This window comes from Balaenoptera acutorostrata, chromosome 4 (genome assembly GCF_949987535.1).
Source record: "Balaenoptera acutorostrata chromosome 4, mBalAcu1.1, whole genome shotgun sequence".
In the NCBI taxonomy this organism is placed as follows: domain Eukaryota; kingdom Metazoa; phylum Chordata; class Mammalia; order Artiodactyla; family Balaenopteridae; genus Balaenoptera; species Balaenoptera acutorostrata.
Genome location: NC_080067.1, coordinates 83,102,328 through 83,126,016, shown reverse-complemented (window position 1 = coordinate 83,126,016; position 23,689 = coordinate 83,102,328). Strand labels below are relative to the sequence as shown.

Sequence of the window (23,689 nt, the reverse complement as noted above, 5' to 3'; positions counted from 1 at the left end):
GAAGGCCAAAACAGAGTAGCAGAGATATCCATGTTGGCTGGATTTTGAAAATCTAGAAACAATGTTGCAGTAACAGGCCTTATTAAAATGAATGTGGTATGAGTTCCCTAATTCTGCTCTAGAGCTACAAATAAATTTTCTTAAAGAAATGACTTGTCTATATTTTACGGCTTTGATCCAGGTTAAATGCAGCCTCAGCTTTTTTGAGAAAATGAAAGAATGAAAAGTGAGACAACTTACTTGAACTTTAATATTAACTCTTCTTTAGAGAGTCAGGTCCCGTATCTTACTTTAATTCCCATTACCAAAGTGACATCTCCCCGGAAGCCAAATGGTTTCTAGTTCTGCATTTCTCTCTCTTCTGTGTCCTCATTTCTGAAGCGATAAGGAGGGCCAGCTGAGTACACTGCCCAGGTGCACGTTGGAGCGCTAACCTTCCCAAATGCCCTGGTGTTTCTCAAGAGCCCTGGGCAGCAGCGAGACCACACTATGCCTTTGTCAGGCGTGCTGGTAGACAGAGGCTTTTAGGAGAACAGTCTTTGAAAAAGTCCCGGCAAGGTGATGATGGAGGTCTGGCCACAAGTTTCTGAGGATTTTGAAATCCCAGCGCCATGGAGTTGCTTGGGGCCAGCACAGTCACCTCTTCTGCTCCATGGCTTACAATTCCCAACCGGTCCTTTTCTTTCTGCCTTTACACTAAATTTCTCAGTTATGCAAATCTGTCAAATGCATTTTCTTATTAAATTAGTGTTGAAAAATAAGCATTTGCATCTGGTATGTATCTTATTTACAGTTCGACGAGGGTGCCAAGTTGTCTCACACTTAGGTATGGATGCTGGTTTCTATTTAAGTATTTCATTTATTCTCATGTGCTTCAATAGTATTAACGGATGGCAGGTCCGCATAAACATCCCAACCTGCTGGTTCTCTTCAGAGGGTTATAGCAGATTAAAAAGTAATGTATGCAGCTGTTTGGGAATTTGGTTTAATAAAATACGCGGTAAAATGTAATGCACCACTCTACCGACAGCTTCATAATCTATCTGATGATGTTAATTGTGTCTGTCTATATACTTCACAGTACTCTGACCTTAGCTTCATTTTAGATATCAAGCTCTTCGATTTTTATCACTTGCAAATTTATCATCAAAAAGCATTGCTTTGTATACATTTTAGCAGATTAGTTTTTCTTGATTATTTTGGAACACATGTTACATCTTATCTAAATATGGGTTTTAAATATGGGTAAAATCTAATGTACTTCTTTTTAAAAGTGTATTATCTTTCTTCATAGAACAATACCATTTTTAACTTGTAAAGAAGCATTTTAAAGTGTTGTATCTTGGAGATACATTGTAATAAAATGTATGATTAAGTCAAAGCTCAAAAATGCTACCATGCAGCAAGAATTTATATAATCATTTCTCATTTTGTGTCAACTCTCCTATTCAATAACTTATAGTGACTACCTCTTTTTGGGTTAAATATAAATTTCATGACCAGTATTTAGGACCTGCCCCTATCTAATCCCACTTCTCCCAGTACCCTCACTTATTAACTTCTTAGCAGTCACTCACCTACTAGTAACTCTACTATCTTATATTGCTTACAACTTGTCAAGCAAATATTTCATGAGCACTATTAAAAGCAACAAGGGCAAAACCGTCTTCTTTTGTATTCTATAATACCTACTTTCAATTAAGTGATCATTGTACTATGTTTTGCTTAATTCCTAGATTATTTTTTCATGTTTATCATGTCTCTCTAGGTAAAATGGGCAGAAAACATTTTCCACTTTATATTTCCTGTAAGCCCTGTTTGAATAAAGTTAACATGTGAGGCTATGGTTAGATACTTTTTTTTTTTTATTTTTTTTAATTTATTTATTTATTTATTTATGGCTGCGTTGGGTCTTCATTTCTGTGCGAGGGCTTTCTCTAGTTGCGGCGAGCGGGGGCCACTCTTCATCGCGGTGCGCGGGCCTCTCACTGTCGCGGCCTCTCTTGTTGCAGAGCACAGGCTCCAGACGCGCAGGCTCAGTAGTTGTGGCTCACGGGCCCAGTTGCTCCGCGGCATGTGGGATCTTCCCAGACCAGGGCTCGAACCGGTGTCCCCTGCATTGGCAGGCGGATTCTTAACCACTGCGCCACCAGGGAAGCCCTGGTTAGATACTTTTAATCAACAAAAGTAACAGTATAGGGAATTGACTCCGAAAACTTATTGAAAGCAGGTAAGGAATGAAGTTGTGATGGTGGTATAATTCATTGTCATTCATCAAACATTACTTGAGTCCCTCCTATATACAAAAAGTGAGAATACAAAGATAAATAAAACATACTTGACTCCGCAGAGCTCATAGTTTACCAGACACATGGCCCATGAAACCATTACAACACAAATTGGTAAATGATACATTTTGAATTTTATAACAGAAGCTATAGCAAGAAGCAAGAAAAGCGAATTTAGCTGTCAGGCAGGCAGCCACTGATGGTTACACAAAGTGGTGATTTTCTGAACTGAGTCTGTAGCATGGGTAGGGTTAGGTCAGACCTAATGAAAGAGAGCAGCCTCATACAGACATTGAGCTTGCCCTGAGAATCAGGAGAGGGCAGTCTGACAAGGTAGTGAGAGGTCCTTCAGTAAAATGCCTTTATAATTTTGTTCTGGTTTATTTTTATTTTGATAAAAACTTAAAACTTTTAGACTCTCAGAACAAACACAACCATTGCTTATTTTTCCCAATTTACAAACTTGATTCCATGGACCATTTCACGTCCCATCGTGTAGGCTATCACTTAAAGTGTGTGAGTGGCATCTGACATAAATCTCCAATCCACCACCATCCTAGGCTTATTCTCTTAATTCATCTGCTCGCCCAAACCAAACACCCTGGAGTTATTCCAGACTCCATTGCTACCCTCATTTAATCAGTCATCCTGTCTTGTGAGCCTTACTTCTAAATTTTTGTCAAATACAGTGATCCTCTAGAATAGTCACTGAGAGGAACAGAATGAGAATCTGCTCAAGGACAGACACAAGAGATTAATAACAGACCTCAAGATTAAAGTCAGAAGCCCTGGGATCTAGACTTGCTTTTCCAACTGTGTTGCTTTGCAAATTGAGGTCTTAAAATCTTGTAATTCAAGGCAATGTTTTAAAAAAAATACAAAACCATTCCAAAATTGAGAGGAAACCATCTTTTATAATACCTAACCTTTTTTTTTTTTTTTTTTGGCCGATTTGACTCTACTACTTGATTTCTAAAGGGTTTAATTACTCATCCATAATTTAACTGTTTTGTCATTTCCTAATGCTGCTGACGCAATGATGTTTTCTGTAGGATGACAAGCTGCTGAGATTACGACATCTGTATGGCCTTGTAATTTCTGTACAATCTCTTTAGTCTGAAGGTTCCAAATGTAAACCAGGTTATCCTCTGAACCAGACACAATCCACTTTCCACCAGTAACTGAAAAACTGGCAAATATGCAGTATTTCTCGTTCTTGTGACCAGTATATGTCTTCAGGCATCTGCCTCTGCTGTAATCCCATAGTTTAAGAGTATTGTCCAAAGTTGCAATGAGAATATATTTACCATTTGGAGAAAATTTTACAAAAGAGACAGGAGGGTTATCATCATCAACAAGTGTTTTTAAACACTGACCTGATGCAGCATCCCAGATTCGACAGACACCATCATAGCTACCTGACACTATCAGGGACCCGCTACAATTAAAGTGAACAGCAGAAACTGGGTCGGAATGAGCAGACAAAGTCTTAAGGCACTTTCCTGTTTTCACCTCCCATATTTTCATGCTCTCATCAAAAGATCCTGAAATGATGAGGTTAGATGGTGGATTGAAATTACAGCAAAAAACATAATCACTGTGCCCTGTAAGCGTTTTCAAACATTTTCCAGATCTCACATCCCAAATCTTTAGAGTTTTATCATCTGAGGCAGAAACAAGACGACCGGAATCTGATGACCAGGCAACATCTGATATTTCCAAATTGTGTCCTTTAAGTGTTTTCTCATGTTTTCCATCATAGGCGCCCCAAATTATAATTACTTTATCAGCAGAAGAACTTGCCAGCCATTCTCCATTAGGACTAAACTTAACTGATGATACTGCTTCCGTATGTCCCACCAGAGTAAATTTCAGAGCATAGTTTGGTTTTTCAGACACACGCTTGCTCGGATTGGCTGATGAAGAGAGAGCCGACTCTGCTTTGGCACCTCCTGACTCCTTTGTAGTCATGACTCTGAAGCTCCAAGTCTGTAGGCTGGCTAGATGTCCGGTCCTGAACCAGGCAGCCAGTATTTTGGCCCTTCTGTCCAGTAAAATGAAGATAAAAAACATCGGACTCAAAAACAAAAAAATCAACAAACTAAAAAACGGTCTTTTAGTGACAATTTCTGGATCGTTTTTAAACTACAATATATACTGATACAGCAGCACGGCTTGGACCGCTTCAGTTTTTCCTCGCTTCTTCCTCTGTAAACAAATACTTGAGAAATACTATTAAAAGGGTCCTGTGCGCTGTCGGCAAGTAAGGTATTACTGCTGGGTATTCTGCGAATGTATAAAGCGGTCCAAAGCTGCACGCGGAGGGGTGGGGCGAGGGGGGGTGGGAATCTACAGAAAGTATTTCTCACCGCTCCTCCCCCCAGCTCTGAAATGTTTGAGACTACTGAGCACCCCTACCCGCCAGACTTTAGGTACTCTACTTGAGCATGAATGAATCACCGCTTTAAACAGATTTCAGAAGCTAAGCGAAAACCTGCGTGGGCTCGGTTCCCTGAGGTCCAGGCCTGCGATTCACTCTCCACACCGCTGCGTAGCGAACTAACGCGGGGGCAGCACAGCCGGGCGCATGCGCAGAGGGTGCCCCTTCCACCCCACTTCCGAACCGAGGTGACTTGTGGGGGAAGCCCCCTTGCGCTTGCGCAAAAGAAAGTCCTGAGGTTTTCTTCCGGCCTTCTGTATCCTTGCCCTTGCCCTCCACGCGCGAGCAGTGGGCTGCGTTCTTGGGCGAGAGGGAGAGCGAACAAGGCTTCTACGATACCTCACTGGCTAGCGTGGGAAGCAGTGAGTATTTCGAAGAACATTCATTACTTTTTGGAAACCGTGTGACGAGAACGGACTGAATTTTGCGATGCCCGTAGCTGCAGGGTTAAGCCCGCATTTGGATGTAAGGCGCTCAGACCGCGCGTTTTTTAGCAGACCGGGGCCCACCCAGCGCCGATGACTCTGCGTAAGCTCCGGCTGCACAGGTGGCTTTCATTCTGTTCTCCTCCACCTGCTGTGGTGTAGAGCCTGGTGGCGGGTACGAAAGGCTGCAAGTAGGCGAGGGGGACGTTGCTAAATTTACGCCCAGATTGTTAAGACTTCTGATTTAAAAAGTGTTCCCTAAACGTTTCGGGAAGGATAAAGAATATGTGTTAGGGGCCTTTAAAGGCCAGTGCCCAGGTAGCCCGACATGGTAGTGCCGGGGGAAATGAGCAGACGTTTGTCTTAGCACTTCCTTATGGTTTAAATTTCCAAAGTCAAGGAAAGTTCAGATCTGCATAGGTGCTTGGAACGGAAAAGGTGGAGTGGGGTAAGAAATGTGTAAGGTTACTCGTAACTAGGCTTTAGCCAGCCCTCCCTACTTTTAAGAAATGATTAGTGGCTGCGAAATATGTGAAGGATAGATGCTTTTCAGGTGTAAATTACTCTTTAAACAAGAATAAGTTTACCAAAAATGGAAGCCTGACTAGTTTCTCCAGTCCTGTATAGTCTGTCCCTTGGCATCTACAGGGAATTGGTTCCACGACACCCTCCCCCCCGCCCCGTCACACATCATACCAGAATCCACTGGACGCTCAAGTCTTTTGTATAAAATGCTGGAGTATTTTCATATAACCTACTCACATCCTTCCCTATACTTTAAATCATCTCTAGATTACTTACAATACCTAATACAATATAAATGCTATGTACATAGTTGCTAGGATGAAGCAATTTAAAGTTTTGCTTTTTGGAACTTTAAGGATTTTGGGGGGAAGATTTTTGATCTGTGATTGGTTGAATGTGAGGATGTGTAACCCATATAGAGAGAGAGAGTCGATCGTAATTGCGCAATAAAGAGTGCCCAACAGAGGCTGTTAGTGTTGTTTGAAAGGTTTTCCTGGTAGCCAGTTGAAGTGAAGACGCAAATGTGTCTCAGGATGTTTTCTGTCAGTCACCAATTAAAGCATTTGGAAACCAAGGGTCTCCTGTCGTATACTTACTGGGGATAATTTAAAGTCTTGCTTTTATAAGGCACAACAGCATAACTAGATCACCTAGAATAAACTGTAAAAACCTCATTACTTAAAGACCCTACTACTCTAGTTTGGAATTTAGACAGGAATTGTCTTAGCTAGTGCAAATTAACAGTATAAACACAATGTGGTGCTGAGAATGGGAAGAGCATCTTTAAAATGGTTTGAAGCATCCATTTTTATACATTATCTTAATCTCATTAAACTCCACCTCCTCCCTCTCCTTTCCTCCTCCCATTTGCCACGGTTAGAGTGATTTTTTACTGGGAAGCTTAGAAACACTCTAAATAACTCATTAAAAAATAAATTTAAAAGCACTTCACAGAACAAAGCATAGGCTTTGTTTCAAAGAATGTAAGTAAATCTGTATTTTTCCAACACAGAGTAAAGAAAGGCAATTAGACAAGGTAAACACATGGTCTGAGGGCTAAGATGGGTGTTGGTACTGGAGTATATTTAGCCCACTAGAAATAACCACAAGCATGAGGGGGAGAGGGGGCACACAATTAAGAATGTGTTGACAGAAATATCCAGAAATGATTTTGCGTCAGATTTTCCCAAAATTTGAGAGATTTCAGTATTAAAATTCATTTCTTGGTGTCTGCAGTGTTTTTATGAATAGCATCAGGAACTCGTGTAAAGAAACAGCTATGAACATAACTAGTTAAATCTTTATTCATAAGTCATGTTCTAATACTAACATGTAGTCCTAATACTGTAGTCTGTATGGATTAGGACAAAGCACTAGTTTACTTCCTTGGGCGGAGGGGAGCGTCAGCAACTGTGGAGTGTGTAGAAATAGGGAATACTGATACAAGTAAATCCACAGTGGCTGAAACCAGAACTAGAGATTTGCATTTGGGGCTCTCAAGCAAAATTCCTTACTCGGTACCGTTTTTAATGATTTGTATTTTTGCTACTAAATTTTAACCTTCACCAGATAGGTGATTTGGAAGTTTCTCTCCCATTAAAGTTTCTTTAAATTTCCCATAGAAGTTTTAGAACTGAAAGTCTCATCTGTGGTTGAAAGGTTTATTCTCCTTGCCACCCAGTAAAGTTGCAATTGTAAGAAATATTGCCACAAATGGGTCATTTTTTTTTAATTCTAAAAAAATTGGGAGTGGGAGGTGGGTATGTGTGTCAGACCTTAAACACGGCCTGGGAGTGATTCTTATACTAAGGAACAACTTGACTGACGTCCTTCGTAGCAACTGATTACCAAATCCAGACCTCAAAAATCAGGCATAATAGAACTCTATACATACCCAGTTGCTTAAGACCACTAGCAATTTAAATATACAAGCATCTCTTTGGGCTAAATATGGGGTAGCCATGCAATTTATCTAAACTGAGACTTTTTAAAAGTGAAACGGGGCACTAAAATAATTAACAGGTGTTGATTTAAAAACTGGGACTGCCCCCAGCAAACCAGAACAGTAAGTGTGGACTTCCCAAGAGGGCTCTCCTCATTATCAGAAGTTAATCTTGGAAGATTCTACACTCTTTGTATGCTAATTTGCACTCCAGCCTGCCCAGATCTCTGCCCACCACTGTGGTCTTCTGGGTTTCTATTTTCTCCTTACCCATAAATAATGCTGGGGCCAAGTGTTTTAGATAGGGCAGTGCTCCATATTGTGGACACCTGCTGGGCTCCTTTGGCTTCCTCAGGTTAAGTGGGTATAGATAAAGGAATTTAGAGTAATTTCATTCTTTGGAAAAACATTCAAGATCACAGAAATGACCATTATTGATTTTAAAATTAGAAAAATACTTTTTTTCAAAATGGCAAATGAAATAGGGGCCAACAGTCATCTAAGCTAGCCTTAATAAATTTGTAAACCCTACAATTGTGTGCTATGGATAACAGTGTAGTCTGCAGGAACTAAGACTGTTTTAAGATTTTGTTTTGTTTTCAGAAAAAATACCTGGTCAGTGGAATCTCTCAAAAATGGTAGAGAAGCAATCACAGAATGAATAAATACATCTTTCTGTTTCTACTGATTTGTCACTTAAATTGGAAGAATGTATAAAGAAGGTATTCTCATGCAGCAATACATACAATGTGTAAAAATGAAAAATCTCTATTTAATAGCGTAAGGCAACCACCACTTCCACATTGGTTGGATATAATTGGCAAAAAAATTTTTTCTTCTTAGAGTATGCCAGAAGAGACTGATGAGCTATTTCTGGTGTATATATAAACATGGGGTTGATTATATATTAGTTACCCTGTAAAATATACCCATTAACTTTTCTCAGAAGGCATAGGTTTTTTGTTTTTGTTTTAATATAACAAACCTGTGTTATGACAGCGTTTGCTTTTGTAAACTTCAGGTCAAATTATGTCTCCTGAAAAGGGAACTACATATAAAGCACTTAAATTTTGAGACACTAAAGAGTTGTTAATCCTTGTTTCAAACAGCAGCATAAAGGAATTCCTTTGAGCTTTCTTTGGTAACCAAGTACCCTTTACTAATATCACATAGATGCACATTCCTTCAGTCATTTAATATTTATTGAATGTCTACTGTGTGCAAGGCACTCATCCATGGCCTGACCAACCACATTCAAGTACAAAGAATCATTAGAACCATTCCAAATCAAAGTGTAAGAACACTTTGAAAAAGGACATAGAGTGGTCAAAATGACGAGGTACGCAGAACATACTCAACAACATACATTAAAAGGTCATTTTTTAAAATTTTGGACACTCCTTGTGTTGACACTCCTTTAGGAAGTAAGCTGTGTTAAATTCACATCCATGGATGGCACTGCTTTCTATGGCAGCATTGTTTGTTCCAAAGCCTTTCCCTCTCTGTCAGTACTTCCTACATTTGAGTTTGTTGAATGGAACATGTTTCTGAGTTTAGCCATTATGCTACTAAACTCAAAATCAATCATTTATATATTATTTTTAACTTGTCAGGTCATACAGAATTTTAGCACCACAGAAGGGGAAAGATGTTTGGACTGAGAGGGTCTACACTCCAGATTATGTAACCTAAAAGCAATTCATACCTGATTTAGTCATTTCAAGGGGACTGATAAGGAAGAACAAGAAAGAACGGCCCAACAAAACAAGAGTTGGCCCCGCTGTGGTTGCGGTGTCTTGTTCTGGGAATTCTTGGCACAGAACACCACCACTGTGACTGCTGCTTTCTTCAAGACACACACCTGCAGGGCTTTTCCCCACCTTTAGACAGTGTTCAAGGGCTGTGACCTTGAGGCAAAGTAAATTCTCCTAAGTGTTGATTTTGTCACTGTAACATAATGACAATTATCCACCTCAAAGAGCAGTTGAAGGATTAAATGAGAGAAAAGTGAAAGCCCTCACTTAGTCAGGCACCTGGAACACAACAGTGGTTCATATAGACTAGTTGCCTTTATGTGACCTGTAGGAAAACAGACTGGGACTTCCTTGTCTACCCCTAGCTGAAAACAGAATGGAACTTCATCTACCCTTAATCCTTTCTTCTTACCCCAAACTTCCAGATGAATTTTATGTCCAGTAGCAATCTGATATTTTTAGAATCAGCATATAATATTTATTTTACTTTATCACACATTCTTCTGATGCTCTGGTACCCATTGTTACTACCTATCCTTTTCTGACAATAAAGCATGCTATAGAATATTCTCCAAGTTAGAGCAGACTTACTGTACTAGTAGTACTATATCTGCCTTCAATTACTTTAGCTTCTTAAAGATATATATGTAACTTTAACTTTTGATGATAGAAAAAGATAGCCAAGAATATTTCTCAGCTGGGTAGATATATATTTACTCTGCTCACCTCACAACAGAAGAAAATGGTTCTGTTAACTTCAGATGGCAAAAAATTCAGATTTGAGACTTCCATATATAGGTATACCTGTCTCTGCAAATGAGCAAATTTTGGAATGTAGGAGGTAGAACATAGTAAATAAATACGAAAAGCAAATAATACCTCTTTCTAAAAGTGGATCCCTTTTCTTTAGTGAAAATCACCCTTAGACATCACAATTTCTAATATATGTAAAAAGCCCCAAGCCCTTAACAACAGCTATAATGACTTGCCTATTGATATAAAAATGTTCACAAAATTCATTAGCGAGAAAGAAAAATTCTTCAACCTGAGGAAAACTCTTTCATAATGCAACCCCAAATTGGGGTATTAAATAACTGAAACATTTATTTAGCACTAGAGAAGTAAATTCATAGTTGCCCGTGGGTGGCCATGTACAACAAAGGATAGTTGACAAAGTTTGATTAATAAAATATACTACATATTTTTTCTTATGCAAAGTCAGCAACAATCTGGAATAATTCAGATTTATTATGGGATAACTGTTAAAGTTTATATCTGTAACAGTAACGATGAAAAATGACCCTGAGCCCATTCAGCTTTATCTGGCAGATGGAAGGAACTATCCTAGGGCAATAGAATTTTCAAAAACAGTACAGCTGATATAAGTTAAGTTTAAAAGGGTTCTAATTATTTAGTGACAACATGAATTAAAAGTGTTCCATGGAGAACTCTGTCTCCTAATTCTCACCATTCTTCGTATCTATCATCTTTACCTTTCTTGGTGTCTCTCAATCTGGCTGTTATCTACCTGCTGGTCCTTCAGATACAAAGTGCCTTTACATCCCAAATGTTATCAATGCTTTTTTTCCCACTAAAGTTCTCATTTCAAAGAATACACTTTGAAAGTTTGGAGGAGGAAGAAAAGGAGAGGAAAGTAAAATCAAGCCACTTCCCACCCACCCCCCATCAGTATATATTAAACTACAGAAGAGTTTTCCTGTGTTGAAATTAGCATGCTTTTGTAATAAGTAACATCTTAGTGATAAGATTATACAATAAACTGAAACTAAACTGATATAATCTGCCAGGTAGAGAACTAAAAACAGGACAACAGCTACCTCCTAAATGTCATTCTATTACCAAAAAGGCTGCTTTATCAGTTACAACAGTTATGCTGGGATTTAACTTTTAATCAATTCCAACTTTTATATTTAAAAAAATTCGTTGCAAAAAAAAAAATTAGCTCGTATCTCATGGCTCATGAACTTCTAGGACACGAGCAAGATAAATTCCTCTTGTTTTAGACAGAAAATAGACATTAGTTAAATGGACTTTCTTTGTTTTAATTAATTCATTGAGACACCTGCAACTGCTAGCAAAAATTCCCAATGTATGCTCTTCTTGCTAACTTGGGGAAACAATTTTGTTTTATATTTTTTCCATTCAAATTGGTTTATCAAAACGAAATTTTTTAAATTATCCAATAGAAGGTACATGATTTAAAACATCCTAGAGAAATGATGCGTTACCAGTAATTTACAATTTAAAAAAACTCAGCCACGAAAAAGTCAAAGCTAAAAAGATTTTTACTATGAATGAGTGTTTCTATTACCCTTCTGAAAGAAGTTATATTTTAATGTGATATAAAGGCAACATTGAAAGTTTTTCTTTAAATTAACCACCTAATTTGCCCCTAAAATTACAAAGGATCAAAGTCTTTTACAGGTCAAGTGCAGTAAACTAACATGTTCTTTGAGCACAAAGCAGCACTAGAAAAAGTAACAGTTACAGATGGGAGTTGACTAGCTTTGCAGCGGCTGCTCCATCAGTAACAGACAGACACAGACGGTATCCATCCAGAGCACAGACACAATCACAGACTAGAGGCAAAAAACGCATCACACGCTTGGCTGATAAATGTCCTCTGTCTTTGTATCTTTCTACTTTGAATGAAGTGGATTTTTTAAAGTTTAAATCAGATCACATAAGTTGGCTGCTTAAATAACATGATGAGGTATGAAAGCTCTGAATGTCCCTAAAGTTCAGCAGGATTTACCAGAGATATAACAGCTTGTCAGGGGAACTTCCAAATAGTTACGCTTTGGGGTTATAATGAATTCTAGAAGAGGACAAAATTAAAGAGGTTTAATAAAAGGATATTCTCTGAAAAAGTGAGCAACTTTTCCTTCAGAATTCATTTTGAACAGCACATCAACAAAAACATCTTCTCTGATAGTATATCCCAACATTGAGTCAAGATGGCCAGCTAGCACCAAGAAGTCGTATTGAACTCAGTTGCAGTTCTCTTGGCAATTAAGCTTATTTTTTCATCCCAGTCTGAGCACAAATGTGGATCACTGAAGACAGTACTGGAAGCGCCATTTGCAGGTAGAGATGGCAGTCATCATTAAATGAGCCAGAAGGTAGAACTGTTTTTATTTTATGGAGGGGACTTGACTGGGTAGTACTAGTAGGAGATGAAATGAAATGATTAGGGAACAATGAGGTTATAAGAAGAAGATCACTGCCCTTATTTGGGTTAAACAGGTCATGTCCAGAAGATGGTTATTTAAGATAAGGATGCTACTTATGTGCAGCATGAATACATTAGAATCCAGCTGCACCCAACTAAGGGAAAAAAAAAGAATTCCCTAAGTAACCTTTAAAAGCATGTGTTACTTGCCAGTCACAGAGAGGAAAAGCACCTAGGGTGAACTCCAATTTAATGAGGACCTTGATCAGGACCACAAAGCCTGAAACATTTGTTTTAATGCAGAAACACAGCCTCTAGTCACACTGGTTAAGTTTGGGAAAATCAGAGGGCTTTTTTTTTTCTATTTGTTTTTAACTTGTTTATTGAATTACAGGATACGGTTTCGATCACTAAGGATTCTAAATCTTCATACCAGCATTAGAATTGAACCACTTCCAAATCCTAAGACACATAAGACCAAAGAGAAGCAATAGCCATACAAATTAATATGTGCCCCTCTCCTTTTTGCTCTAAGGGAATCTTCAAACCAGTATCACATTTAAGAGTCAAAGTGTTAATTCTTCAGCATTCCTGACAACTAGAAAGCACATTCACTGAAGGCTGAAGGTGAGGGAGCGGATGGTTGAATATCTGTGGAGAATGGTGCCAACAGAGGAAAGAAAACCATCCAGTCTCAGTAAGGATTAATGCAAATTTGGCTAGAAAAAGCCACCAGGTAATCCAAGGGTTCACTGTGGAAGAACTCATGAAAAGTACTCTGAAGTACACAACAGGTCTAAACATCTCCCTTGTTGCAAGTAGTTGTGTGAAATTCAAGATAAAGGTTTAGTCTCATCTTTTAATGTCAGTATTTTTTCCCACGTTAAAGGGAATGAGGAGTCCTCTTTTTTCCCCCACAAAAAAAAAAGGGAGCCACATTATTATGTGTATATTCCCATGACTCTATAATATATAAGTGCGGATCTCCAAAGCCTAGGGTTTTCCATAAGAGACTGGGCCGTTCTGGTTACCCTTTTATTAGAAGGGTATTCCACCACAGAGAGCCAGAGGTTTTCCAGATGTGTGTAAGAGAGCAGGTGCGCAAGGCAAGCAAATGAGCGCAAACAGTATTATGGAAAACATTTGAGAAGTTAGCTCCATGAGGACTGTGGGCTCCACAAGAGGACTTGACTGGGTAGCCTGGTCTGACACGGGGACATGAAAGCAGAGTATTGCTTCAAAGCTGGAAACCTTCCATAGGCGCCTCACACTGCTGGAAGATGTACTGCTGCTGGCTAAGGTCAACCTGGGGTGCAATGCTGCTGTCTTCATCCTCAGTCCCGAAGTAATGCTCAATAAGGTCAAAGGCCTTCTGGTAGATCTCTTGGTTTTCATGACTCTGTAAGAATTCAATTTTATCCAGACCTAGAATGAAGAATTAAAAAAAAAATCTGTTGTATATCTGTTGGAAATTCTAATAAAACTATATTTTGCCATGTCTCTTTTCTTGACATAAAAGGAAGATTCTCTATATCTCATAAGCATCTTGCAGCAACATAGAAAATATTGCTGGGATTACATCTGAATAATACTGTTGCAAACTGACATCTTAAACGTGTGTGCAAGAAACAGCCAGTCCCCAGAAGTAGCCGTTTCCATAACAGTCACATCATCCTATGCCCAAGGCCAGGAACAGAAGTTCTCCTATGGGACTGTGTCTGTGGCCTAATTTATTATTTGCTCTGGTTCTATCTACCTAGGCTCTGAGCTATCCAATATCATTTCAACAAATGTGTAATATCCTTAAATCAATCAGAATCAATTTCTATTGCTTAAACTAAGAAGTCTAACCAGAACAATCAGCTAACACATACTCCTCCCTTTAGTAAGTTCAAGCACATCTGAGCTAGGCTTTCTTTTACCTATAGCCATAAGCAATCTAACTGCTACAGCGATACTGGAAATGTTAACATTGCTCAAAAGAAAAAAATACATATTCATATATGTATCCATATTAATATATATATATATATACACACATCCAAAAATTAACAAAACTTCTATGGCAAAAGATCTGGGTAGAGGAACATTTGTCTTTTCATACTTTCAAAATTTCTTACACTAAGCAGGAATATAGTTTTTATAATCAGGCCTTTAAAAAATGGTAAACTGTTAAAGTCATTTTGGAAAACAATTCTGCATTATCTGATAAATTTGAAGATGAATGTGCCCTATGGTCCCTAATTCCAATTTTAGGAATAAAAAACCCTAGAGCAGTGGTTTTCAATCCTGGCTATGCATTAAAATCACTTAGGGAACTTTAAAGTACAGTGGTAAACCAGTGATTAAGACTATAGTTAGAACTGAGATTGGAAGAATGAGGAAACGAAACGGCAGATAGTGACTCTACTGTTTCTAATGAAACTCTTAGAAACCTTTACAGTCAAGAACACTTAAGGAACACAGGAATTGGGGGATGCAACTCAAAATCAGAACTCTAAAATCTTACAAGAGAAAAGGAGTGGAGTCGGGCGTTGTCTACAGTAGATATGGATGCTCTTGAGGCTCAGATGGACTAGTAAGAATACAAAAGTACCCACAATGGCAAGCAGAGTCAGGGAATGGAAGATCCTAACAGCCCAGTGTAAAAAGGGCTCAACTTAAAAGGGTACTTGCTTCTCTTCACATCTACAATGCATCTTCTTTTCCAATTCTGCATACTAAATATTACTCATAAGAGAACAAATTTTTGGAAGAGTTTGCTAATGACAGGTGTGGACAAGCCAGAAAAGCATGGAGAAAAAGGAAAAAAATAATTTCAGGACATCTATTAAACAATCTATCTTACCATAAGCTTCTTCAATCAAAGCACAGTAAGGATTAATGCCAGTGCCATTCCTTTTGGCTTCTTGTTCTCCAAGCCTCAGGATATTTTCCAAGCCATTTAGGGCAACCTGTACAATCTTAGAGTCCATGACTGTGAGGAGATCACAGAGTGGCTTGATACAGCCCAGTTCTACGAGGTACCTAAATTAATACAAAGAACAATTTAATCAAACAAAGCTTTTAATTTCATAAAACTTTTATGAAATTGGTAGAAGGGAAATCCTCAAATTCACTGTAGAAATAAAAGTAGGCACCCATTCAACCATACAACCTATACTTGTCAAAAAAAAGCTACAAAAAAAAAAAAGTTCTCTGGCACCATCACCATTCTTTTTTCCTCCCACAATTATTAGACTCAAAGAAACTGTAATACTCTCTTACTTTGACTATGAGTGATTCTTCAAAATAGTATACTTTTGATTAATTTCATTTTTGTTTCTATAGGTAACCACACCTCTGAAAAAGGACACACTTGGTGCTAAAGCCAGCACAAGCCCAACAAGCCAGTTCTATTGTGTAAAAGAACTCTTAAAACTCAAAGATAAGAAAACAAGGAATTTAAGAATGGGCAAAAGATCTCAACAAAGATATACTGATGGCAAAAAAGCATATGAAAAGACACTTAACATAATATGTCATTCGGGAACTGCAAATCAAAACAATGATGCCCCTACACATCTATTAAAATGGCTAAAATCCAAAACACTGACAATACCAAGCACTCGTAAGGATGTGGAGAAACAACTCTCATTTTTTTGCTGGTGGGAATGCAAAATAGGATAACCACTTTGAAAGACAGCTTGGCAGGTTTTTGTTTTTGTTTTTTTAACAAAGCTTTCCATATGATCTAGCAATCACACTCCTAGACATTTACCCAATTGAGATGAAAATTTATGTCCACACAAAAACCTGTACAAGAATTATTTACAGGAGCTTTATTCCTAACTGCCAAAAACTAGAAGCAACCAAAATGTCCTTCAATAGGTGACTGAATAAACTGTAGTACATTCAGACAATGGAATATTATTCAGTGATAAATAAAATGAGCTATCAAGCCATGAAAAGATGGGAAGGAACCTTAAATGCATATTGCTAAGTGAAAGAAGCTAGTCTGAAAAGACTCCATACTATATGATTCCAAATATATGACATTCTGGAAAACAGAAAACTTTTATAAAGGCAATAGAATAGTGGTTGCCAGGGATTTGAGGGATGGAAGTAAGGGAGTAGTGATGAATAGGTGAAGCAGAGGGGATTTTTAGAGCAGTGAATGATACTACAATGGTGGAAACATTCATCAAAACCTATAATTGTACAACACAAAGAATAATCCTTAATATAAAATATGAACTTAAGCTAATAATTTATCAGTACTGGTTCATTAACTATAACAAATGTAACCACACTAAAGCAAGATTTTACTACAAGAAACTTAGAAGGGAGGGAAGTATACAGGAACTCTGTATTATCTCAATTTTTCTGTAAGTCTAAAAATGTTCTTTAAAGAGGCTTAATTTTTTAAAAAGTTTTATGTAATATTTAGCTTTATTATTTACAAAGGAATGAATTTAATAGTATTGTGTGTACTTTTATTTAAATATTTACTGACAATTTAGATGATATGTCCTAGGAATAGACTAGGTCAGTCATAAAGAGACTAGGTAAGGCATAAAGCCATTTCTGACCATTTCCCCTTCCTTTACACCACAGTTTTTAGTCACTAAAAACTGTTAACCATTCCTTCAACATATCTACATAATTCTCACTGTTTTTCTTAAAAAAACAAAACCAAGCCTCTTTAGATTATAAATGTTAGTTGCTGCAAATTTGAAAAACAGAAAAGCATAAAGAAAAATAAAAAGTACCCAGAGATAACCACCACTACTACATCCCAGCTGTGCTACATACAAGCTGGATGACTTTGGACAAGTTATCTGATCTCTCTGTGCCTCAGTTTCCTCAACTGGAAAAGTCTGGGAATCAAAGACTAAGTCTGTCACTAAACCCCAGCAAAATTTTAGAGTAGTTAATTAAACAGATGGCTTACATGTCTGCACTTAAACTTCACTGGTCTATATAGGCAAGTCTATAGAACACCAACTGGATTTCAGAGATTTGTTCAGAATCTCCAGATTGTCTGCAAACTTGATCCTGGTCTATGCTTGATATGATTTTCTCTCCCATCTAGAAATCTTGGCTCAGTAACCTCTAATCCTTACATCACCTTTAGAAACCTCATTTACTTTTGTAATACTGTCTGGTTATGAAAACTTTTATTATGAAAACCAGTGTACTGAAAACTTGATTCAGAATTAAAAACAAATTTTAAGTTCTGGAAAGCTTCTAGAACTTGTATATAATTAAATGAATAAATACTGACTAAAACTTTCTTATTATAAAACTCTACCCAAAAATGTGCTAATAAGTAAATCCAGAGTTTTGAAGATGTGAGGTTTTATATTTGCAAAAATATGGTATTATTATTATTATGGCACAGTTCATTAAATGAGTTTTGGGTTCCCAATTGTAGCCACTTAAATTATACCTCCTTACAAGATCAGAGGAATTTAAGGTGCTGTTTTCTGATGCAACCACTCATCTTTGGAGATTTAAGACCACCATAGTGGTATTTCACTACTGATGCAAGTTTCTCCAAAGATAGTAATTTGCACCAAAAAGCAGAACAGGTCACCAGAGGACCTGGGTTGTATAGGAGTTGGAAAGTCATATTACTTTGAGAAAAGCACTGCAAGAAGTATTTCCTCAGGAAAGTCTGAAGCCTTGAAAAGATGACTGGAAAACAGGCACAATTCTATGGTTAAAGTCTGGAACTGGCTCCAATGGGTGGTGTATTTCAAACACTTGGATAAAGCAATCACTGGTCACTGACGCTAGCTGGCTTTTGTGGCAGAAAAGGCTTCCATTAAGAAAATTTTCTGGGTAAGGAAATTTAGTCCATAAGAATTTACTATCTGGAAAAGTGAATTATATTTCTCAAATATTTCTTCTGATGAAAAACAAACTCACTGTGTCTTAAACCATCTCTCTCGGGACTTCCCTCGTGGCGCAGTGGTTAAGAATCCACCTGCCAATGTAGGGGACACAGGTTCGAGCCCTGGTCTGGGAAGATCCCACATGCCATGGAGCAACTAAGCCCACGTGCCACAACTACTGAGCCTGCGCTCTAGAGCCCGCAAGCCACAACTACTGAGCCCGCGTGCCACAACTACTGAAGCCCATGCGCCTAGAGCCCATGCTCCGCAACAAGAGAGGCCACCGCAATGAGAAGCCCACACACCACAACAAAGAGTAGCCCCGGCTCGCCCCAACTAGAGAAAGCCCGCACGCAGCAACAAAGACCCAACACAGCCAAAAATAAATTTAAATAAATAAATAAAGCCATTTCTCTCAAACAGGATTTTGCTTCTTCTGCGTCCTAATTTTTATCAACAGCACCACCTTTTTCTCCGGTCATCTTTGGCTCTTTCCTTTCCTTTGCAATCTGTAACCTGCCACCAAGTCCTACAGATGGTTCTTTCCCATATCTAGACCCATACCTCATGCTACAACACTTTTTTTTTTTGCCACGCCTAGCAGCATGCGGGATCTTAGTTGCCCGACCAGGAATCAAACCCGTGCCCTCTGCAGTGGAAGCATGGAGTCTTAACTACTGGAACACCAGGGAAGTCCCTACAGCTATTATCTTAATTCTGGCCGTCACAGTATACTAAACTACTGCAATGGCATCTTAATTGCTCTCTTTCCTCTCCTCAAAACACTATCTTCTTGGGACTTCCCTGCTGGTCCAGTGGCTAAGACTCCACGCTCCCAATGCAGGGGGCCAGGGTTCGATCCCTGATTAGGGAACTAGATCCCACATGCTGCAACTAAAGATCCCACATGCCACAACTAAAAGATCCCACACGCAGCAACAAAGATCCTGCATGCCGCAATTAAGACCCGACGCAGCCAAATTAAAAAAACAAACAAAAAACCACTATCTTCTTCATATCACTCTCAATGTTAAAGACACTCCAGAGTCTTCCCAATGCCCAAGATTAAGGCCTTCATCCCAGTTTTCAAAGTCCCTCAATTACTTAATTCCTCATCCCTGCAAAAGAATAACCTGTAGCAAGATTGATTTGCCTCTTCCAATAACATTTACTGTGCATATTCCCTCATGCTATTCTCTCTCCTCCAAAATTGCCAAATCTCTACCCAAATGTCAAGTTTCATCTCTTTCATGAAACTTTAACTCCAGGTAACATTCTTTATCCTTCATTTTTAAGAACCATAGTATGTATTAGCATTTGATTGTATTTAACCTAAAATTATGAATACTTCCTAAGTTATTCTAACTGGTTCTTGCATCTAAATCTTGTCTTCTCAACAATAAGCAGAAGCCCCACAGATGTCTTTTATCAGTAATAAAGACAGCTTATTTTCTATAATTTGGACTGTAATAGTTTTATAATAATCTTTCAAGATAACTCTTTACCCGGTTAAGAAAAAACTGCTAGGAGACTGATAATTAACTCTCATTATTATAAATAGCTATGCTGAATAGTAAAAAGGGATAGTAGGAATTCCATTCCTCTCTAACAGAGCAAAATACCCCTGAATACTTTCTGATGAAAGATACCATAGTATTTTAAAATGTCTTTAAAATATGTACATGTACAGTTTCACTATTTCAATTAAGAAAACATATTTGGTATAAAATATAGTGACAATAATTATAAATCTGAATTTGAACATGAGACAACTATCTACTGTTCTAATAACTTCTATATTACTTCATATTACTGCCATCTGGTGGTGGCATACTTAAAAATCATAGTACCCCAGACTGGAACTTTGGAGGTTAAAAAAGACCCAATCCCATACAAATATGCTCTGAAGACCACTTGAAGTCCTCCTTGGCTAACCTATCCATGATGAACTTTACCGAAATAGCTACTGCATGTGTTAATCTATTTAAGTTGTATTATTTCAGGTACATACTTATATTCTGTAATCTTATTTTCTGATCAATTTCTGAAATCTTAGGACTACTTTACCTTCTCATGTTGAAATTTCCAACAGAGCACTAAAAAATCAGCATTGGTTGAGCACCTACATTTAACCCACAAAGCGACAACATCAGAAGTAGCTATGTTTCCCCCATACTACTACATATATAGAAGGGGTTAATGCTTTAACACTCATTGGTAACCATCTTCTCCTCATTTGAATTCCCCAAAGAATGTTAACGCAGGCTAAGAGTCTAGGTTCCATTCTTCTTTTTTTTTCTATCTGAAATACTTTATATATCCATAATTAACCATCTGATTATATGATGTTCCTTTGAGGAATTGATTCCTATCCATATTTATGCCTACTCAAGCCATTAAGATTATAAGTTGCTGCCCTAGGGGCCATTTAAGTCTCAAGCTAATACACAGACCTCTCCCTTTACTGAATAACATAGTCCTTTAGGAGACCTGCCTCTACTGAATTTGGCACTTTATTTTAAGGCATATCAATACATCTCTTTCAAGTCTGTCCAATTCTACTATTAACACATCTAAACTAGAAATAGCAAGAGTTAGCTATTAAAGTTAGACTCTAAGAATTCTACAAGTAACCTTCTAGACTACCCAAGATGTTTTTTGATCAAGCAGCTTGAGAGTAGGCTCAAGCCACCCCTATAAGTATTTCGATCGCCTCAAACCTCAACTATGCGTTCCTTCTCACATCCCAGAATTATCTTCAGCAATAGAATGGGAGCAATATAAGGAATCAAATATATGCTTGAGTCTAATTATGAAACTGAGAACAATCTTCAAAGAGGCTAGAGTTGAGCATTCTTAATTGGGAGACAGTAATTTTCCTTTAATTTACAAGACACTACTTGGCTAGTACTTACTTGATCTGTTCAGCTGATCCTCCAGAAGTTGCATTTGTGATGGCCCAAGCTGCTTCTTTCCTTGTCCGAAACTCAGCAGTTTGTAATATACTAATGAGGGCTGGGAAAATGTTGGCATCTATCACAGTCTGGAATGAAAAAATTAAATGGAAAGGGAAATTACAAGAGTTGTAAAACTGTTCATGACACTAATTATAACTTTTCAGCTAGCTTCACTAATGACACCCTTCCCCTGTTAAAAATAAACTGGAAGGAGTTAACTCCTCATTATCCCTAACCTTTTGGCTACACTTAGTATCACTAACAACATCCTCCCTGGAGTTTGTGACCTTGTAATCTCCTAGTTTTCTACCTGGGTTCTTTTCTCTTTTATTGTTCTCTCTTGTTCCACTCACCATAACAAATTATAAAAGTTCAATTTTCTTTCTTTTCCTCTGCCATTCTCATTTCTCTCATAGCATCCACTCTCACGTGTGTGCTCTACCTCTCCAGTCCACATTTCTCACTGCGGCCCCAGCCCAAGGTGGCTGACAGCTTACTTAACATCTGCTAACCACCTTAAACATATTGTCTGCTCTTTGTATCAGGTCTCCTTCCAAACCTCTCTCATTTACAAAGGCTGTTTTTATATTTATTTATTTATTCATTCTAAATTCAATCAGTCACCAAGTCTCCTTTACAGTCTCCATTCAGAATGTCCTAAGTCCATCTTTTCCTTTCCTTTAGCACTGCCACCGTTCTATTCCAAGCCACCACCTCCCACACAGATTACCAGAATAGCCTTTAGACAGAGTACTTTGACTCAATCACTCTCATATACTACAGTAGTCTTCCTCAAATTGCTTTCTTCATGTTTCTCCTTAGCTCAAGAACCTAAAATGGGTTCATATCATTTCATTTATCAAAAAACTGAGGAATTCTATATGAGAGCCTAGTGGTAGCAGACAATAAAGTACAGCTGAAATCACCCTGATGCATGCTATAAAATGCCACAGTTATCAATCTCAGTCCCTGACAGCCTCCTGGGGATGACTAACCATGCTTTCGTGGTCAAGAACTCTTTCTATTACACCACTGAAGAAAGTCAGTAAAATTTAGTGGAAAGGTGCTTCATCTTGGTCCTGTCATTAACTAGAGGTATCCTTGAGCAAATCATTTTATTTCTCTGAGCCTCAGTTTCATCTTTAATTGAGAATGTTGGGTTAGATGACCTCTATGATTCCACTCAGCTCAAAGTCCCATACGTCTATGGTGTATCTTTTCCAACTCATTATTCCAGCCTTTCTCATGGCCTATTCTGAACCATTTGGCCCATGGCTTAGCCTTTCACTTGGATTACTCTCCCACTAATACAAGGACAAAAGTAAAGGGCAGATAACCATTTAGAGAAAACTGGGTCCCCAAAGAGTCATGAAAAATTGAAGCAATCCAACACATGGGTCCACTAGAAAAATATTTTATTTGGCAAGAGTAAAGCCAATCTGTTTAGCATGAAGTCCATCAAAACATTTTGAAAATACAAGATACTATTTCTCAGATCTTGACAAATCATCAAATATTAAAGGCAAAGAGAAAAAACCAAGGCCTAAGTGTAAGTTTCAAAAGATTTAACCTCTATAATGTTGGATAAAAAAAGTAAGAAGTACACTAAATAAGACAACATTGGAAATTAGTGTTCTCCAATGCAATAATGAAAAATTATACATACTTTTAAAGGCTGACTGAAAAAAAACCTTAACTAATAAAAATAGAGAAAAAAAGACAGGTGCTATGAGATTACCTGGATCTGTGCCCTATTTCCAGCTGTGATGTTAGATATTGTCCAACATGCTTCCTTTTTGATAGACTCCTTTGGGCTACTCAGCAAATGCAATAAACTCTGCAGAGCTGAGCAATTCAAAATTACCTAAAGAAAAAAGTTTGAAAATTTTACTTATTGTATTAATCCAAACTGAAGTAAACCTTTAACTCAAAGACTTTATTTTCGGAAAATACAGACAAAGAAACAACATCTCTCCTTGAAATTTTAGAGATAACTTTATCAAAGCAGTTTCATTACATACACTCACAACTGCTAAACATACTTAAATATGGCACAACATGCCTTATTCACTTTCCTATGCCTACAGCACATTAAGATGTCTTTTGGGTAAATGTATCAAGTGGCCAGAAATTCATAAGTGGTCTCAGATTTTTAAGTCTTCTGATAATTCTCTACCTGGAAGTCAAGGAATCAATACATGCTTAGTTAAGTATACCAGGCGCTTTATAGGATACAAAGATTAAAAGTATATGCCCCCAGCTATCAAACAGCTTACAAAGGTGAGG

The 23,689-nt window shown here is 37.9% G+C and overlaps 4 protein-coding genes across 6 annotated transcripts in view; 2 read left to right on the top strand and 2 right to left on the bottom strand.

Annotated features, from left to right (window-relative positions):
- The window catches only part of FAM162A (family with sequence similarity 162 member A), a 71,250-nt gene that overhangs the window by 36,087 nt on the left and 11,474 nt on the right, over window positions 1–23,689 (top strand). The window lies entirely within an intron of this gene.
- WDR5B (WD repeat domain 5B) lies at window positions 7–4,855 on the bottom strand. 3 transcript variants are annotated; one of them, XM_007175617.2, is made up of 2 exons: window positions 4,783–4,855; window positions 7–4,332 (listed from the first exon to the last, which is right to left on the bottom strand). In XM_007175617.2, exon 2 carries the CDS (start codon window positions 4,257–4,259, stop codon window positions 3,270–3,272), a length of 990 nt encoding a protein of 329 aa, XP_007175679.1. In that variant the 5' UTR covers window positions 4,260–4,332; window positions 4,783–4,855; the 3' UTR covers window positions 7–3,269. The 3 variants fall into 3 exon arrangements, with proteins under 3 accessions (XP_007175679.1, XP_057401690.1, XP_057401689.1); XM_057545707.1 differs by having other exon boundaries at window positions 1,919–4,332; window positions 4,707–4,833; XM_057545706.1 differs by lacking the exon at window positions 4,783–4,855 and having other exon boundaries at window positions 1,919–4,658.
- Window positions 4,740–18,801, top strand: LOC130708134 (uncharacterized). The gene is made up of 2 exons (XM_057545708.1): window positions 4,740–5,090; window positions 15,898–18,801. The coding sequence occupies exons 1-2, from the start codon at window positions 4,740–4,742 to the stop codon at window positions 16,234–16,236; spliced, it is 690 nt and encodes a 229-aa protein (XP_057401691.1). The 3' UTR covers window positions 16,237–18,801.
- KPNA1 (karyopherin subunit alpha 1) overlaps window positions 11,663–23,689 on the bottom strand; it is a 74,856-nt gene continuing 62,829 nt past the window's right edge. The window contains exons 11-14 of the mRNA XM_057545705.1: window positions 23,142–23,267; window positions 21,362–21,489; window positions 15,416–15,594; window positions 11,663–13,992 (exon numbers count right to left, since the gene is read on the bottom strand). Of these exons, the coding sequence (XP_057401688.1) occupies window positions 13,805–13,992; window positions 15,416–15,594; window positions 21,362–21,489; window positions 23,142–23,267 (621 nt within the window). The 3' untranslated portion in view covers window positions 11,663–13,804. The remainder of the gene's footprint in view (window positions 13,993–15,415; window positions 15,595–21,361; window positions 21,490–23,141; window positions 23,268–23,689) is intronic.

Excerpts from the sequence above, each read along its gene's own strand:
- WDR5B (XM_057545706.1), bottom strand. The coding sequence starts at position 4,361 with ATGTTTTTTATCTTCATTTTACTGGACAGAAGGGCCAAAATACTGGCT.
- LOC130708134 (XM_057545708.1), top strand. The coding sequence starts at position 4,740 with ATGAATCACCGCTTTAAACAGATTTCAGAAGCTAAGCGAAAACCTGCG. Across the intron at positions 5,091-15,897 it reads ACTGGCTAGCGTGGGAAGCA|GTAACCACACCTCTGAAAAA; the intron begins GTGAGTATTTCG and ends TTGTTTCTATAG.